Here is a 16,770-nt window from a genome sequence, read left to right on the forward strand (position 1 = left end):
AGTCACTCACACTCTCACTCACTCACACTCACATATAATGTAACTTGCATAAATATATATATATATATATATATATATATATGGACTGCACAAACACATGTAAGGACTCATTTTCATATAAGTCAAAATTATGACACTTATGACAGACTAGCAGATACCATTATATAATGTCAATATATATAAAATGACTATGTAAATAAAATAAATGATATTTTTTTTGTAAAACTAACAAACTGATAAATCAAATGCTTTTGTAAAATTGTTGTGAAAAAATAAAAAAAATAAATTAAATTAAATTTATTAACATTAACACTTCTGTTTTTACAGATATGGATTACTCGGTCCAAGTGGCTGTGGAAAAACTACATTATTAAATTGCATTATGGGTACAACAATGATAAATAATGGAAAAATTAAAATAAATATAAAGAAACCATCAGATGTAGGATTAATGCCACAGGTAACAAAATTTCAATTTTCATTGCATAATTTATAACAATTTTTATCTAGCGATGGCACAAATTAATTTTGTTTCCTTCTCTCACTCTCTCTCTCTCTCTTTCTCTTTATAGGTAAACTCTCAATATTTAAAGTTATTAAATTTATTTTTACAGGAAGTAGCTTTAACAACAGTATTTACAATTAAAGAAACCTTCCAGTTTCATGGAAAATTACTTGGAATGACCAATAATGAAATAGAAAAAACTGGTGATGAATTAATAGAATTGCTTCAATTACCACAATTTAACACAAGAATCGGCAGTATGAGGTATTACTTAAAAAAATAATGTTTATCTAGTAAGCACAAACAGTTACTTGCAATGTACTAAACCGGTCAGTGGTTCCCAACCTGTGCTCCTTGGAGCCCTAAGCTCGCTCCAGGAAAATAAAATAAATAAAAACTGGGTGAAATTAGAGAATAACAAAACTAAACTAGCAATTACATTCTGAACCATTAGTTGTAGTGGTAGTTGAAAATAAATTGAGATATTATAGTAAATATCAAAGTTTTTAAATTACATTATTTTGTTTCATGAACATTGCCTTCTATCCCCTTTTCCTCACCCTCCCATCACTCATAACAACACCAAGGATTCTGCCACAGAAATTGATTCTAAAAAGTGCTCTGCAAATCAAAAAGGATGGGAACCACTGTCACTCATACATTTATTTTACTTTTGTAAAAATTGAACAGGACAAAATTTTTTAATAAATGCATTTATTAAAATTTAGAAATAAAGAACTGATGGTTTGACTAAAAGACCATATACATAAACACTCTGATACTCTGTATACAGAGTGATTCCAAATTGCACGGCAATCTCTCTCCGTGGATGATTCTATAGCCAAAAGTAAGAAAAATGTTCATATAAATATAGATAAAAAAACAGTTTGTTGGTGAGTTTCGACTCGTGAAACATTTTTGTTGTTAGTGTTCGGTCAGTCATTCACAATGGATGCTCCCAAACCTTTTTTCATTTGGAGAGTTGACGGACATGTTAATTTATGGTAAACTAACTAAAAATGGATCGACTGTTGTGCGTGAATATCAGGAAAATTATTATCCGACTCGAAGAGTACCGGATCGTAAAATATTTGGAGGCGAATTCGAGAAACAGAAGTGCTTAAACTACAACGATTCATACTGGTCGTGAACGTACTGTGAGAAACGCCAACGCTGAAGAAGCATATTGAATGTGGTACAATTATCTCCCACCTCAAGCACTAGAAGGTGGTCAAATCGCTTTCATGTTTCACAATCAGGTATGTGGTGAATGTAACAGGAGCAATAATTATACCCGTAACATACAACACGTGTACAAGAATTATTACTGATGGATCCTGTTTTACAAGAAATGCCATTGTAAATTATCGAAACACACACATGGGCAGAAGAAAATCCCCATGAGACTGCTACACGTTATTTCCATGAAACTTTTTCGTTTAATGTACAGCGTGTCTTTGTGATAATCTCATAGGCCCTTTTTTCTTACTGCCGAGGCTCAATGATGAGCAGTACTTGCATCTTCTGCAAATAAATCCGCTACTTTTATTCCACTTGCGGATAGAGTGCAGATGTGGTTTTCTAATGATGGCGCACCTACTCATTGTTGTTGTGATGCAGTGATTCATTTAAATATCACATTTGGTAAGCAATGGATCGGTTGAAACAGACCATCTTGATCTCCCAATCTCACGCCAGTGAACTTTTTCCTTTGTGGTTGGATGAAGTCGTTAATCTATTCCAGAAGTATTGGCACACAACAAGAATTGAGGTATCGTATATTAGAAGACTGGAGCTAATATTAGGAATAATAATGATGCTATTAGATGTGCCTGGCTTGCATGGATTCGTCGAGCTGAACTAACATTGAACAGAACGGCAACCACATTGAGCAACTGCTTTGAAGAAATGTTTGCAACTTAATCAAGCAACCATTTTGATATTTTAATATTTTTTTAGGAAAAACCAAAAAGTATGTGATTTTTATTTTTTAAATTTATTTTTAATATTTGTTTCTGTTATCGATAGGTTTTCTTTTTGCTTTCATTTACAATGTGTAGTTCAAACATCGATGAAATGTTCTGTTTAAGATCGTGTCACTTTTCCGATCCAGTTTGTGTGTTTTGTTTCTAATTGTTTTGATTCACCTGTATATACACAAAACATACACAAAAATATACACATATATACACAAAAGTAAAACATACGCTAACGGCTGTTAGCTAATCACCTAAATTGTTATGTTTATTTACCAGTCAATTTGGATAAAAATTGACTGGATAAATAAACCAGATAATTTGCATATAAGTTAAAATGAGATTACTTTAAATGGCTGACTAATTTAGTTTCTTCTAGTTACATCAGTAATTTGGGATAATCCAGTTCCAATAAAAGTTACACAACCTTAGTCAGATTTGAAACTGACTCCAGCAAGATAATCAAATAACTGTTTTAACATCAGCTGTGATGAAAATATCTACCCAACCGGTAAAAATTAGGATGGGGCCACTTCACTCCTCATAATTATTGGTAAACCAAGGCATGAGATGCCTTGATGAATTAAGAACCTTATGGCAATTTTGGCAATTTCAGAAGTAACAAATTTCATGTCAGGTCACCAGCAACTTTTTTGGTCATGGAGCCCACCATGCACATATTTTACATAAAAAATTCAACTGAATACAATAAACAATTAATCATTAAAATACAAACTATATTTATTATTACAGCGGCGGACAACAAAGAAGAGTTTCCTTTGCGGTTGCATTTCTTCACGATCCTAATATATTATTACTGGATGAACCAACAGTAGGACTAGATCCTCTTCTAAGTCACAGGTAATAAAAAATTAACAGTAATCTTAACAAGCAAAAAGAAATAATATAAAGGAATCTGGGATACTTTTTAGAATGTATAAAGGTATATGGGGCTAACATGTATGCGTATTCACATATTCATATTGAATTAATATTTGTTACAAGATAAATTTATTCCATGAAAGTTATATTTCTTGATGGATACCACACAATTCAGTCATCCCTACACAAAACATATGAATTTATCAGGGAAGTATCTATAGCATTTCCTCGGCATTTTTCAAAGCTGTTTTTCAGCTTCTAAAAAAACCCTTGTAAAAAATTTGATGTGTTGGTTTTCTAAATGAAATTAAAATTTATCCTATTTATACCGAAACTGATGTAAACAAACGTTCTCCTCAGTTTTTTTGTGATGGCCTGAAAACAAATCATTGTAAATAAATAGAGTAACAAATCTCAAGATGATTAAATTGAAAATATGATATTAATGTAGTATATAGTTATTTATTTAAAAATTAGTTATCTTAATTTTTATTGCTACACTGATTCCTGGTTGTACATTATATATATTTATATATTTGAATTAACTTACAAACATCAAAATTTTTGCAATAATTTAACAATATTATTAACGATGTTATGTCTACCTTTTTATCATAAACACAGGTCACAGTGGGTCAGCCATTCCCATGTTTCAGGGGTAAGAATCATGGATGTCTTGTAGCGAGCCTCTAAAAGACATATTTGGACAAGCCAAGGCCAGGTAGACGATGGTTTGCTCTGCAGCTCCAGATCGGTCGCATCGTGGGCTTTCTGCAGCTCCCCACTGGGTCAGGCTCTTAATGCAGATATAATGATTTGTGCGAATCCTTTTGATGTTACACCACTGTCTTCTGGGAAGAGTAAATCCTGGTACCCTCAGAATTCGATCTGTTACAAGGTTGGAGTTAGTGATATTCTGATATTGCCATGGTGATGTCCAGTGATCGTTTGTGTTGAGTCCAATCGTTGACCTGATTGGCGGCTGCTACAGGTGGATGTCTGGACTTCAGTCTCTGATGCTGTTTGAAAAAATCACGGGAGACAGATTATATATACTTTGACATTTATGTAATGTATATCAACAGACTTCTGTCAGTTGATATACTAACCCAACATTTCTCAGAAATAATTTATTTACCTCAAACATATTCTTCTGGTACGCGTTACTGTACATTTTGAAATTACAATTTTGATATAGATTACAATACAATTATAAAAGAAAACAAGTTTAAAAAAGTTACATGATTTCTTTAAAATGTATGCCTACCAAATGACCAATTTCACAAAACAACAACTCTAATAATCTACAAGATACAAGTATTGGTAAATAAGACCTAACAGCATAAAGTTCAACAAAGAGATAAAACTAGTTGTAATCTTAACTAGTTTTATCTCTTAATACAAAGTTCATAAAAAAAATATATTAGCTTAAAAACTTTATACAACATAAAACAGCGTACTTTAATTTTAGATTCAGACAACTTTGTTGTTTTTAAGAGAAATTAAATTATCGTTTAATTATTATAATTAAACTACTTATTGCGGTCAGTTGATAAAACTCTTATTCTAAATCATATGCATTGAAATAAACAGAAAATAAAGGATATCATTGAATTGTTCTTTTTGTAGATGTTATCTGACCAAAGCTCTTGAATGCTCTTACCTGCTACCATTTTAAAAATTCCAATTCCCTAGGATTAATGCCCCTTGGACATTATATTTTTGACTTGTGAATAAGATTAGAATATATTACCAGAAAATGTTGCTAGGATATTCACACATTCTACACATAAGATGGTGCTTCAAGTAAAATATACAGACTCACAGGATGTACATATATAATATTCATATCAACAAATTCACAGTAAATATGTAGTTATGATTGATTCTACCATTATAATGAGCAAGAAAAGATATTAATTTATGTAAAATTATAAATATCATACTTCTGATAATATTCATGTGAAAACACAAACCGCGCGCGTGCGTGCGTGTGCACACACTATGCATGTAATTACTCCCTGTATTATAAAATTAAAATGTAAAAAATATGGTAATGTTTTGTAATTATTAAAACCGTTAAATTATTTTCAGTATTTGGGAATATTTAATTCAACAAGTGGCTCGATCGCATAAAACAATTATTATTACAACACATTACATTGAAGAAGCAAGGCAAGCGAATAAAGTAAGTACAACTAGGGTTTTTTTTAAACTAGGGTTTTTTTAAAAATAATAATGCATAACAGTTAAAAATTATAACGGCTGATTCATATACATCCATGATTTCTTTTATGTGTTTATTTTTTTGACAATAATGGAGTTACAACTGTTTAACTGGTTTTGAATTGTACAGTATCTTTGAAATATTACTTTACCTTTACATGAAGTACTGAAAATGTCCTCAATCCATCTCAAGACAGCTGAACATATTGTTCCATGTTCCTGATCATTCAGTGGAGCACTGTCTCATCAATATGGTCAACTTCATACGCAGTGTTCTACTTCATACTATCTAATGTCCAAGGACATAGAGATAGCGCATTTGATTAAAACGTAGATGAAACATTCATCAACTATACTTGGTAGAATGGGAAACGAAGAAGTTAGGGTTTTCCAGGAGTTATATCAGATTCGGCCACATCCTAAGATGTGGCCGAATTATGAACGATGTGGCTGAATTATTCATTTATGACTGTATCATAAAATGGAATTCTGGGAATGTTGTAAGGAAAATCACTATGAGGTGATCACACTCAGAGCAAGAAGTTAGCTGAGGATGAAAGATGCAGTTTCATCTTTTCAACTACAATAGGTTGAACAAAAACTCAAAATTCTGGAAATATTTTTTAATTATATTCAGCTTGCTGTTCCTTGAAATCACTTATCTACATAGTTACTTATTTTAGCTTTGTTGTAAGGCTTTTCACCCTTTACTTCTCATAAATTTATTTTCTAACTGATTTTACTTAACGTGTTTTTTTTTTATACCTGCAGTCCAGCAGCCACTTTTACTTTGCAGCTTGGCAACTAATTTAAAACTTTTCTTAACATTTTTACTCATGTTTATTCCTATTGAAAACTTTATTATACCTAGCATCTGGCTTTAATCCAGTTATCCCTATCATGTTTCTACTTACAATCTTAATCTTTTCAAGAAAAAGTCAATGCTAAAATAAAAATTATATAACTTTTTTAACGTTATTAGGTAGGATTAATGAGAAAGGGCACAATACTGATTGAAGGATCACCAGCAGAGATAATGCAGATATATAACTCAGATAACCTAGAAGATGCTTTTTTATTATTATGCAATCAAGAAGAAAAAAAAAATAAGGTAAGTATGTATATATATATATATATATATTTATTTTTTTTCCCCAAAAAAATCAATTTTATTACAAATTCTCAGAAATAAAAAAAGACTATCTTACCAGTAGACCTTTGTATATCATTTACATAAAAATTAAATTGCTTACACATTCTTCACCATTATCTTTACAGTTTTATACAAATATTTTATTCAGATAATGCACAATTATACAATATGTATCACAATAGGTACAGGTAACTGAACTACTTCCATGAACCTCACGTTCAAGGAAAACCATGGTGTAAACTTGATCATAGCAATGTTACAAAATACACAATTATTAAATGAAACCAAAAATGGGTTAGTAACAGTAATGTTAAATATGTAAGGATGTAAAATAATAACATTATTAAAAAAACCGATAAAGAGTTGCATCTTACTTTGCATGAAAAAATATATATAAGTAAGGATCAATAATCTTAATTTTCCTGATAAAGCCAGCAGAGTTCTGTTACTCTGGCTGCAAAAAACTTTGACCTTAAAACAATACTACTTAGGAAGAAAATTAAGTAATGTATTAAAGTATGTAAGTATGCAACTACAAATTACGTAAACCAATTATTCTACTCTTTGAATGAAATTTTGAGATTAGGGACCCCCATTTCCTACATGTTGAACGATTGTAACCAAAATTAAATGATATCAATGAGCTATATTCAGAAGTCACTATAAAAATTTTCATTAAAAAATTATATATCTAAATCAAGCAGAACAATAACCGATGAAAAATAGAAAAAAATTAGGCTTCATTATCTCCCACCATGAATTAAATAATCCAAACGCATACTAACCAAAGTGACATACTAATGTACTACAATCGTACAATTGATATAGGAACATTACTTTAAGTCCAGAAAAAAGAAAAAGGGGTTTACTGCCTCTGTCCTTCATGGTAGTTTGAACAAAACTGAACGCTATCAGAAAGTATCTTAGTTAGCCAAGAGCCATTAAATTATGAGAAAAAATTACCTACCTTTTGAAAAAAATTTTGAAGTATAAAACTTATAAATACCCATATCTCCCTGCACTGTTAACTGACTGTAACCAAAATTAAATGCCATCAATGCCCCATATTAAAAAAAAATTGCAAAATTTAATTCCAAATGGTCCATATCAAGAAAAAAACATGACTACATACATAACAGTATGTTTCCTTTCAAAAACTGTTCAATGCTTAATTTTTTCCCATTCGTGAAACATCCAGATCTTTTCCAACCCCATAGAAGAAGACACCAGCCTTGTGGCGCTTTCAGTCACCATAACACCTCCTCCGTTCCTAGCCATGATGACCTTTAACCGGAGTCGTCTTTTGCCCACTAACTTTTTACATCTCATAGGTATAAGCCAGGCCTCGTTGGGATGCCACAGATGTAAGTGCCTCAGTAGACTTTGCACCAGTGATTTATAACTCAGCTTTGGCTTTGCTGCAGGCCTCATCCAGACATCTTGAATGTCCTACAATGTTGCTCTCTGAACTAGCCAACCGACTTCACAGAAGCACGAACCCCGCGCCTAGTTCTACACTTTATAAATGGCTCATCATTAAATGATTAGACATTTATAAAGTAATGACTCATAATTTGAGGCAATTGAATAACTAACATACCACCAAACATGTTGCTCGCAACAACAGAATTTAGCCCTAGTTCCTTTAGTGAAATCAACTTCAGTTCATACCCCTGATTTGGTTACTATTGGAATCTGGTCTGATCTACAAGGGAGAGGCGGACAGACCTCCTACTCCCACTTAGCTCCATTGCAGAGTCCCGCGTGACATTTACTTTACTTACTACCATTGTCGACATGCCCCTACACCTCACGGTTGCATGGGAATCCAAGCCCTCGACAGTGGTGTCACCATCCCCCCCGACGGTGATGTTTACTCATTAAAAACTGCCCGCGTCAAAACGACGCTACACATCACGGCTCCATGGTCACCCATACCCTCGGCAGTGCAGTCATTAGTAATAATCACTGCAATTTCTAACTGATTAACTGGCACACTGCTAAAATGCCTATCTCCGGCCAATTCAACTTTCCAGGCAGTCCCTAGCCACCCGTGGTGCTACACTACTTATATCTCCTCATTCGTTCGGCTCAGGGGCAGGAAACGGAGGAAGCCAGCCACAAAAGTCCATTCTTTGTGAGTCTTCCAGTTGAATCGTAATTCAAGAAAAGAATTTACCTCTCGGGCTCCCTAACAACTCTGGTACGTTCAGCCACCTACCGGGGACAAATACAAAGGACATGGTCCACAGTATCATCGAACCTAGTCCGAGCACAAGCCCGAATTAACCAAACCAAACCAAACCTAGCCAAACTATTTCTAAATGCACCATGTTCTGAAAGAAATTGAGTTGAGTACCGATTAGGGAACTCTCGAAGCTCCCTAATCGGAATAAACTCCCTAGGAATTGCTCGAAGCTCCCTAATATTTTGGTTTGGTTGGCATTTCTCCTGCCGCCACCCCATTTGGTCGCCATAAAGCATAAGACCGAATGTCTGTGCCACAAACGGCTACTGAGCCTCGAAACAGTTTAGCGATCAGTATCCTGTCCACTATATTAAGGCGCTTGGAGTCCTACCTGGCTGGTGGCCAGCCATATATCTCAAGGCTAGCTTCCCACAACAGTGGGTTAAGAATCTTTTCCGTAAGTAAACTATTGATGTCTGTTGAACATAGCAACAGCATCAAGGAACTCCCTCATGTCCGACAATGCGGCTCTCGCCATATTGGCCTCGCCGCTTGTGAGTGGCCAATTTTCCTCTTGACCTCTAAGTTCTAGAGTGGCCCGGTCTCTGGCCCCCCAAGAGCAGGGCAATCAAACATTAGGTATTCATTTGACTGGACCTCCCCGCAGACGCACAGCTCATCAGCTGCCAGGCGGAACCGAAACAGACACTGATTCATATTAACATGGTTGGTGTGCACCTGGGCACCCGTTGCCCTTAAAAACCAACTCGAGGCACCATACCCAGGATCCCATATAAACCTGTACAGGGATCTTCCCTTAGTCGTGGTGTCCCATTCTAGTTGCCATGCTTCCATCGCGAGGCTCTGCAGCCTCTTCCGCAGGCGGGAGATGGGCAACTGAACAAAATTTAGATCCGGTGCATTGTGATCACCGTTCCGTTCCGGTACTAGCCCGACCCAAAACCGCATCCCAAATACCTAGGCCTCTAGATCGATCTCTTCACAATCTCCACATGGCTGCCCGAACTTTCACCACTAAATCGACTGGGAGAGAGCCTACGGTGGTAGCCTCGCAGGACGTTATTTTAGAAACACCAGTGCATACAATTAAGGCTCTGCGCTGGGGAATCCTTAAATTTTGAACAAGTGCTCTATTCATATCCAAACTATGCGCCCAAACGGGCGCCGCATAAGAGATCATGCTTTCGAAGACACCTCAGTACACCATGTGCATTTGACGGCCAGACAACCCATAGTCCTTCCGAGCAATCCTCCTAAGTTTGTGCATCACTGAGACGGCGGCCGTCGCTACTTGCCTAATGTAGTTGCTAAACAGCAACTTCTCATCAAACAAAACACCTAGGTACTTATGAACTCTCACTCAGCTAATTACACAGCCTATATACTTAATGTGGGGGTTTCGACTGTACGATATTTTGTCTGCACCCTTGGGAAGTATAAACTTCGTCTTGGGCACAGAAATCTAAATTTTCAATGCCCATCCAGCCCTCCGCGGTTGACAAGGCCGCTTGCGCTCGATCTTCCAGCTGCGGTCGTAAATTACCACGAACTAAAAGGAGACAGTCATCAGCGAAAGCCTGGGATGTAACCCCATCTGGGAATATCAATCCCAGAAACCCGTCAAACACAAGGTTCCACAGCAGGGAACCGAGAACGGAACCCTGCAGGCTTCCCCTGGTGACGGATTTTTCCACAGCTTGGTGCGCATCTTTAAACAGAGCCGTACGATTAGATAAATAATCGTGTACTAAGGCCTGCAGGACTACGGGAACATTCCAACAATAAAAACTGCCAAAACATACAGTCGATGCTTTCCATCTCGGCAAGAACATTTAAGACAATCCTCGGTACCAACCCCTTTCGTGAAGCCATACTGGCCTCAATTTAGAAAACAGTTCACCTTAATGCTTTCCCAGAGCCGTTCCACAACCAGCCTTTCAAGTAAGCTGCCGATTACAGACAAGAGGCTGATGGGCCGATAACCGCCGACCTCAGTAGGGTCCTTTCCTAGTTTGAAGAGCACCCTCACCAAAGCCACTTTCTAGCAAGTCGGGAAGCAGCCCCAGCTAAGGCACCCCGTGAACAGCCTGCCAAGCGGCTCTCTTATGACATGCAGCAGAAGATATCCGGGTGAAGTTGGTCAACCCCCGATGCCTTTTTCAGTACCATTCGAGAAACCACTCGGTCTATATCTATGGGACCCACAGCCCGTACGCCAGGGAAGGGCGTAACCCCCGCCCCAACGCCAACCTCAGTTTCACCCTCCGGAGCATCTGGAAACAGAGTACCCAGGAATGCCTGGTAAGTCGTCACAGATGTTAAAGAGTGGTCACGACCATCAAACTGGACAGCACGTGCAATGGCTTTGGCGGGTGACATGATTGTGCCAGCTGCCAGGAGCTGCGCTGCAAGTCGCGCATGGAGTTTTGCCTTAACTTGGCTCTGGCTTCCTTGATGGCATGAACATACTCATTACGGGCGCGCCGGTAGATCTGCAGAAGCTCAGCGTGCACGTCATCAACGATAATTCCCGTTACGGGACGACGCTGGTATCTTCTCCTAGCGGACTTAACTCTTGCGCGCAGCACGCTAAGGTCAGAGGACCACCACTTTTTCCCGGGTTTCCGCCTGCGTTTAACAGACAGCTCCCCGTTAGCAGCGGTCATGACAGCTCCAGGCATTCCCCGATCAGCGGGTTGGCCACTACCTAAGGGTCCATCCATTGGCCAAGGCCGCCGTAGGACCCTATCGCAGCCAGTCTTGATGGCCCGGCAAAATTCTTCGCATCGCAGCTTGTGCTGATCCAGGCTCCTTAGGTTAGAGCGTCCCGAATCTGGAGCTCTTACACCGCCTCCGTAAACGATCTCATAGATTATAAGCCTATGATGACTCACACTGGCCTCGGGCCAGACAGTCCAATTACTTGCACTTCACAGCAAGTCGCCCGTCACCAAAGTGACGTCGATGTAACTTCCCCCAGTTCGGAAGATAAAATTGGCGGTTGTTACGTCGATGTAACTTCCCCCAGTTCGGAAGATAAAATTGGCGGTTGTTCTGCATCATTAATCAAGTAGAGGTTCCTGGCTTCCACGAACTGTTCGAGACCAGCGCCTCTGAGGTCAGTGAGTGGTAAACCCCAGGCGGGGTTTACCCCTCATCCTCATCCTCATCATTGGTCGGATGAATTACTCATCCGACCAATGGGGCGTCCAAAAGACACCCAATGAATCTGAGCCATCCACAACCGCGGAGAGCGGCCGTCCCCCCAACGAGAATGAATAACATCAACTCCGTGGAAGCCGACCACCCTACCTTCCACCGCATACGGCTCCTGGACCAAGAGGAATCGAGGTTCAACTCCTCAAGGAGCCTCATGGCTTCACTGGTGGCCACCTGGGGATGATGCAGACTCAACTGCCCCAGGCGCAAGCGTTCAACATGGTGGAATCTGTTCTCAAAGGGTTCTCGCAATTCAGGTGTCGCCATAAGCAGTGTTTTTAGCTCTCGCCCGAGCAATATATACGCCCTGCACTGCCTACCCACAACCCGGTGTCCAGCATCGCTGCTTTTCACCAAGGTACAGGCGGAGCACTTGGCAGGACAATTGGCTCCCCTGTGCCCCGGAAGAGCACAGTGACCACACATCTCCGACTGTGCTCTGCAGCGGAAAGAGGTGTGACCAAAGCCCTGATACTTGTAACAACGAGCGATCTCTTTACGGCTTCCTTCCTCCCCAGCTGCCTGACCAACTTGGTTTCCCGAAGGAAATCCTCGACGTACATATCCAATGTAAGATTTTGGCCGTGCACGGCTCTGAGAATTTCGGGCTCCTCCACTCTTGTCGCCCTCGGCATATCGTATGCCAATATCTGCGGCCTCCGTTCGGCCAGCAATTGAGCCTTCAGCCCGTTCCTTGTCAGAACGTCGGCCTCCAGCAGCTGCTTTGCCTGTCGCTCACTTATGACTTCCAAGATGACACCCTGGTCCCTTTTTTAGTGACCCGGGAGACTTGGATCTTTTCCCTCCGCGGGTCCAGGACCTTCTTTAGGATTAGCTCCGTCGCTAACGACGAAGCCCCCGAACCAGCAGCGGTGGACTGATCCACTGGCGCGGCAGCTACTGCGGCGAAGGAGACAGGCTTTTTAACATTCTCCTCCACTAGTTTTATAGACTTGTGGAGTTCACCCAGAGCTTCACCCGTCAATGGCTTGAAGCCCCTGACTCCCTTCACAATCTGGTCCACCTCGCCGGACAGTCGTGAAACGACCGAGTTATGCTGAAGACATTTTCACACAAGAATGAGCGTTAACAGTTTAAGGTGAGAATTGGAGAGTTTATACGATAAACACGTTACCAATCTGTAATGTAAAAAAAGAAAATCTGGTACAAACTCATTTTTAAACAATAAGCAGCAATGTTTAACAACAATATCTTCGAGGTTAACGATTCTTTAATGCGTATAAATTACGTGTTGAAGATCTTCGCATGTGTTATTCATATTCAATATAAATCTTTCGAAAATGTTCAACGCTGCGTTCGATCGGCGATCAATCGCTTTTTAATATTATTCAGACAAGACAGTTACAAGACATTTACAGTGAATATGTAAACGTTGACATGCTGTTTGATGCTTTTAAACCATTATGCAAGTATGTTTAGAACGAAAACCGTTACTGTCTTTTAGTTATCGATAAAGATTCCGATAAAAATAAGATCTAGTTGAAATTACAAAAAGTTTTATTTTTTCCCCGATGACTTTTTTAAAAACGTTTTGTTAAATAGGGACTCATTTTTTGCTTATTTGGTCCGGGTACTTAAAACTAACATGAAAACGCATCTAATATAAATAAGGTGAACGATTGTAACGATCATATTTTACATGTAAAAGATAACGTGCAACTTGTAATACAATTTTCACTGTACATGTTACGTAGCTGGTGTAGCCGAACGGATTAACAGCCGCATCCCGCAATCAACTGAATCGAAAGCCAGGAAATGTTTTTTTCGTTCTTTATTCTTTGCGAAATGCAGATGTGATAACTTCTTAATGTAAACATACGTATCGGGAATAATTTCAGTCGTTTCGTCTTTATTATCGCCTTTAATCTCGTAAAAAGCCGACGATGAAATTCCAGCGTCGGCATTATTATTCTAAAAATTCAATTAATTCTTTTGATTCTATTCTTTATTACGATACCGTGCTTTAAATTGTTTCCCACCGTTCTGACATGATTTTGTAGCGTTAAAAAAATACCGTATTTGTATCAATAATTAGCTTAAAATCGGTGAAAATACCGTACGAATAGTTATCTTATTCGTTCGTAACGTACATCGATTAATACGCTACTGCGCAAGCGTAGAAAAACTAATTTGCATTAAACAGAGATGAAGATTAACGCTATTGTAACGTCTATCTAAACCGATAAATAAATAAAAAACAACTAGCATTATTGACTGCCGCTATAGGGAATCCCCTGATGTCATAGACGGTCTATAGTATGTCGATACTATAAAATACATTTATAATAAACCGTAAATTGCGATACAGAAGCTGCTTGATCGATAAATTTACTGTATTTTGCGGCTTTATATGAAATTGTTTTTGTCTCGCAAATACGAAGGAACATATACTATAAAGAATCAGATGTTTGCACCGGTTTTCGCTGAAAGTAACGATGACCGATCGATGCAGAACCATCGTAGTTTTTCTTAAATTTACAAGATGAAGGAGTAGATTTATTGAAAAATTGATAGTGAAAAGCGGGTTGGAGGCGAATTGACATATTCTAATTTCGCTCGCGCTAGTATCTCGATAACGGTGGCCACTAGACCCGTGGGACTAGAACCTATCGTTCCGGGTGATCTCAAATTAACTTACGGTATATGCTTTTCAAAATCGCGTTAAAAGTGGCCTAGGACGCACCGTTTTCGAGGTACGCTCTTTTTTTTATTTAATGAAAAATATGTCTGAGAAATCCCTTTTCTTATGTAAAATATAAATAAAGTAACATCAGCTGTCAATAATTAGTTATCGCAACTATAAAAAATTAAAAATCCACGATACCCGCTTTCGTTGAAGGTAATGATGCCCGACTGATGCAGAACATCGTTATAAATTTACAGCGTTAACCGAGTAGCTGTGAATTACAAAAACCAAATGATTTTCATGTTTGAACCGTAAATAACGATCATTATATACATTAAGTAACGGCAAAATGATATAACACTCTTATTGCTGAAAGGAATGACGACCTACATTATCGTTATCGTCGATTTAAAATTAATCGTGGTGTTTGCAGTTATATGTTTTACTATGAATTTTTCAGTAAATCGACTGTTTCAACGCGTAAATTTAACGTGAACATACATTCGTGTTTGAAAGTAGCCGTTCTTTAATGTATTCGAATAAGCCCGCGAAAAGAGACCCTGGTTCAAGCGCCATTTGGTCGTTTGTTGTAATTTTGGAGGCATCTCAACCCGTATTTTACTATGTATTTTGAAGTAAATCCACTCTTTCGGCGTGAAAATTTAAATGGAAACACATGTTCATCCTGGAAAATGGATGGCTGGGGTTCAACCGCCAAATCTTTGTCAGGGGTAAAGGTCAACATGGCGTTCGAACCTCAGGTTTCCGGACTACTACGGATGAAATTAATTTCATCACAAAGAATTTGTCGTTTAAAAATCTACCGCATATTTCTCACGATAGGCAACAGAAAGAATAAACATAATTTAAAAAAATTTTCCACTTTCATTCTCATTAAAAATGTGCACTATTATAACTTAATTTTCAACTAATTTATCGACACCAGCTAATCGACAACTAGTATATTACATTACTGAAGTGGCAATTTTGATTTCCCATTTCAGGACAAACCTAAAAGTACAATTTTATTTATCGTTAAAAATATTATTTACATCAACAAAAAAAAAGAAAAGATTTTATTGCTTAAACGAAATCCTTACGGTAAGACTCCCAATTCGGTCTCAAATCTCATTATAAACATTTAAAATCATATTTTACAGATAAAAGAGTTCACATGTGCACTCAACATTATTGCGTTAAAATTGTTCATTTTTAAATTAATAACTTTTAATAACATATTTTTTTTATTTTTTATTCTAATACTATTTCTGTTTGTTGAAAAATCTATGTAGATAAAAAGGATTCTACCACCTACTTCCACTGCCACAGTTCAATCACCGCTTAGTAAAAATAGGTCGTTTTCATTCAATCGACTAATCGCACAAACATATAAAAATTTCTTATTTATGACAAAAGAAATACAGTAAGTATATTTTTAAATAAATTAATAGCGTACTAAAAAAAATAATAGAATAACAATAACAAAAATTAATAGCGTATTAAATCAGTAGTATTTTTAAAATTATATTATTCAACATCACGAATATACCAATTTATGACTAAGAAGGCCTGGCTTCACCCAATAGGACTATGGTTTCTGTGTGGAAAAGAATGTAACCGGTGCTGAGTTCCAACTCTGTCTACAATCCCACAAGAAACCTGCATCGACTCTTCAGAACCTGGCTTCCTTATCAGACTTGCATCAGTACCGATGCTGAGGAGAAGGAATAAAAAATAAGGAGGAGAAACACTGAGAATAGTGAGAAAGAATGATCTACCTACCGGAATAAGCAAATAAGGGTATTTTTACCACCTGAGCAGGTCCCAGTTAACAGTTTATTGAATCGCAGATGGCATAATCACTGTTTAAACACAAATTACTTACAAGCTGCGCCAAAAATTCATTTGTCTGGCAGGCAATCAAGCAAATAACTAATCATGGGGACTTTTCTT

The 16,770-nt window shown here is 37.7% G+C and overlaps 1 protein-coding gene and 1 long non-coding RNA gene across 3 annotated transcripts in view; one reads left to right on the forward strand and one right to left on the reverse strand.

The window, feature by feature from the left end:
* LOC142328899 (uncharacterized) overlaps nucleotides 1–16,770 on the reverse strand; it is a 101,794-nt gene that overhangs the window by 50,927 nt on the left and 34,097 nt on the right. The gene's annotated exons all lie outside the window — the stretch shown is intronic.
* Nucleotides 1–16,770, forward strand: part of LOC142328898 (ABC transporter G family member 20-like) — a 60,788-nt gene that overhangs the window by 10,339 nt on the left and 33,679 nt on the right. For both annotated transcript variants that reach the window (XM_075373039.1, XM_075373038.1), the window contains exons 3-8: nucleotides 328–460; nucleotides 615–769; nucleotides 3,235–3,342; nucleotides 5,458–5,551; nucleotides 6,572–6,700; nucleotides 16,110–16,240. In XM_075373039.1, coding sequence (XP_075229154.1) covers nucleotides 328–460; nucleotides 615–769; nucleotides 3,235–3,342; nucleotides 5,458–5,551; nucleotides 6,572–6,700; nucleotides 16,110–16,240 — 750 coding nt within the window. The remainder of the gene's footprint in view (nucleotides 1–327; nucleotides 461–614; nucleotides 770–3,234; nucleotides 3,343–5,457; nucleotides 5,552–6,571; nucleotides 6,701–16,109; nucleotides 16,241–16,770) is intronic.

This window comes from Lycorma delicatula, chromosome 8, assembly GCF_047948215.1.
Source record: "Lycorma delicatula isolate Av1 chromosome 8, ASM4794821v1, whole genome shotgun sequence".
Taxonomy (NCBI): Eukaryota; Metazoa; Arthropoda; class Insecta; order Hemiptera; family Fulgoridae; genus Lycorma; species Lycorma delicatula.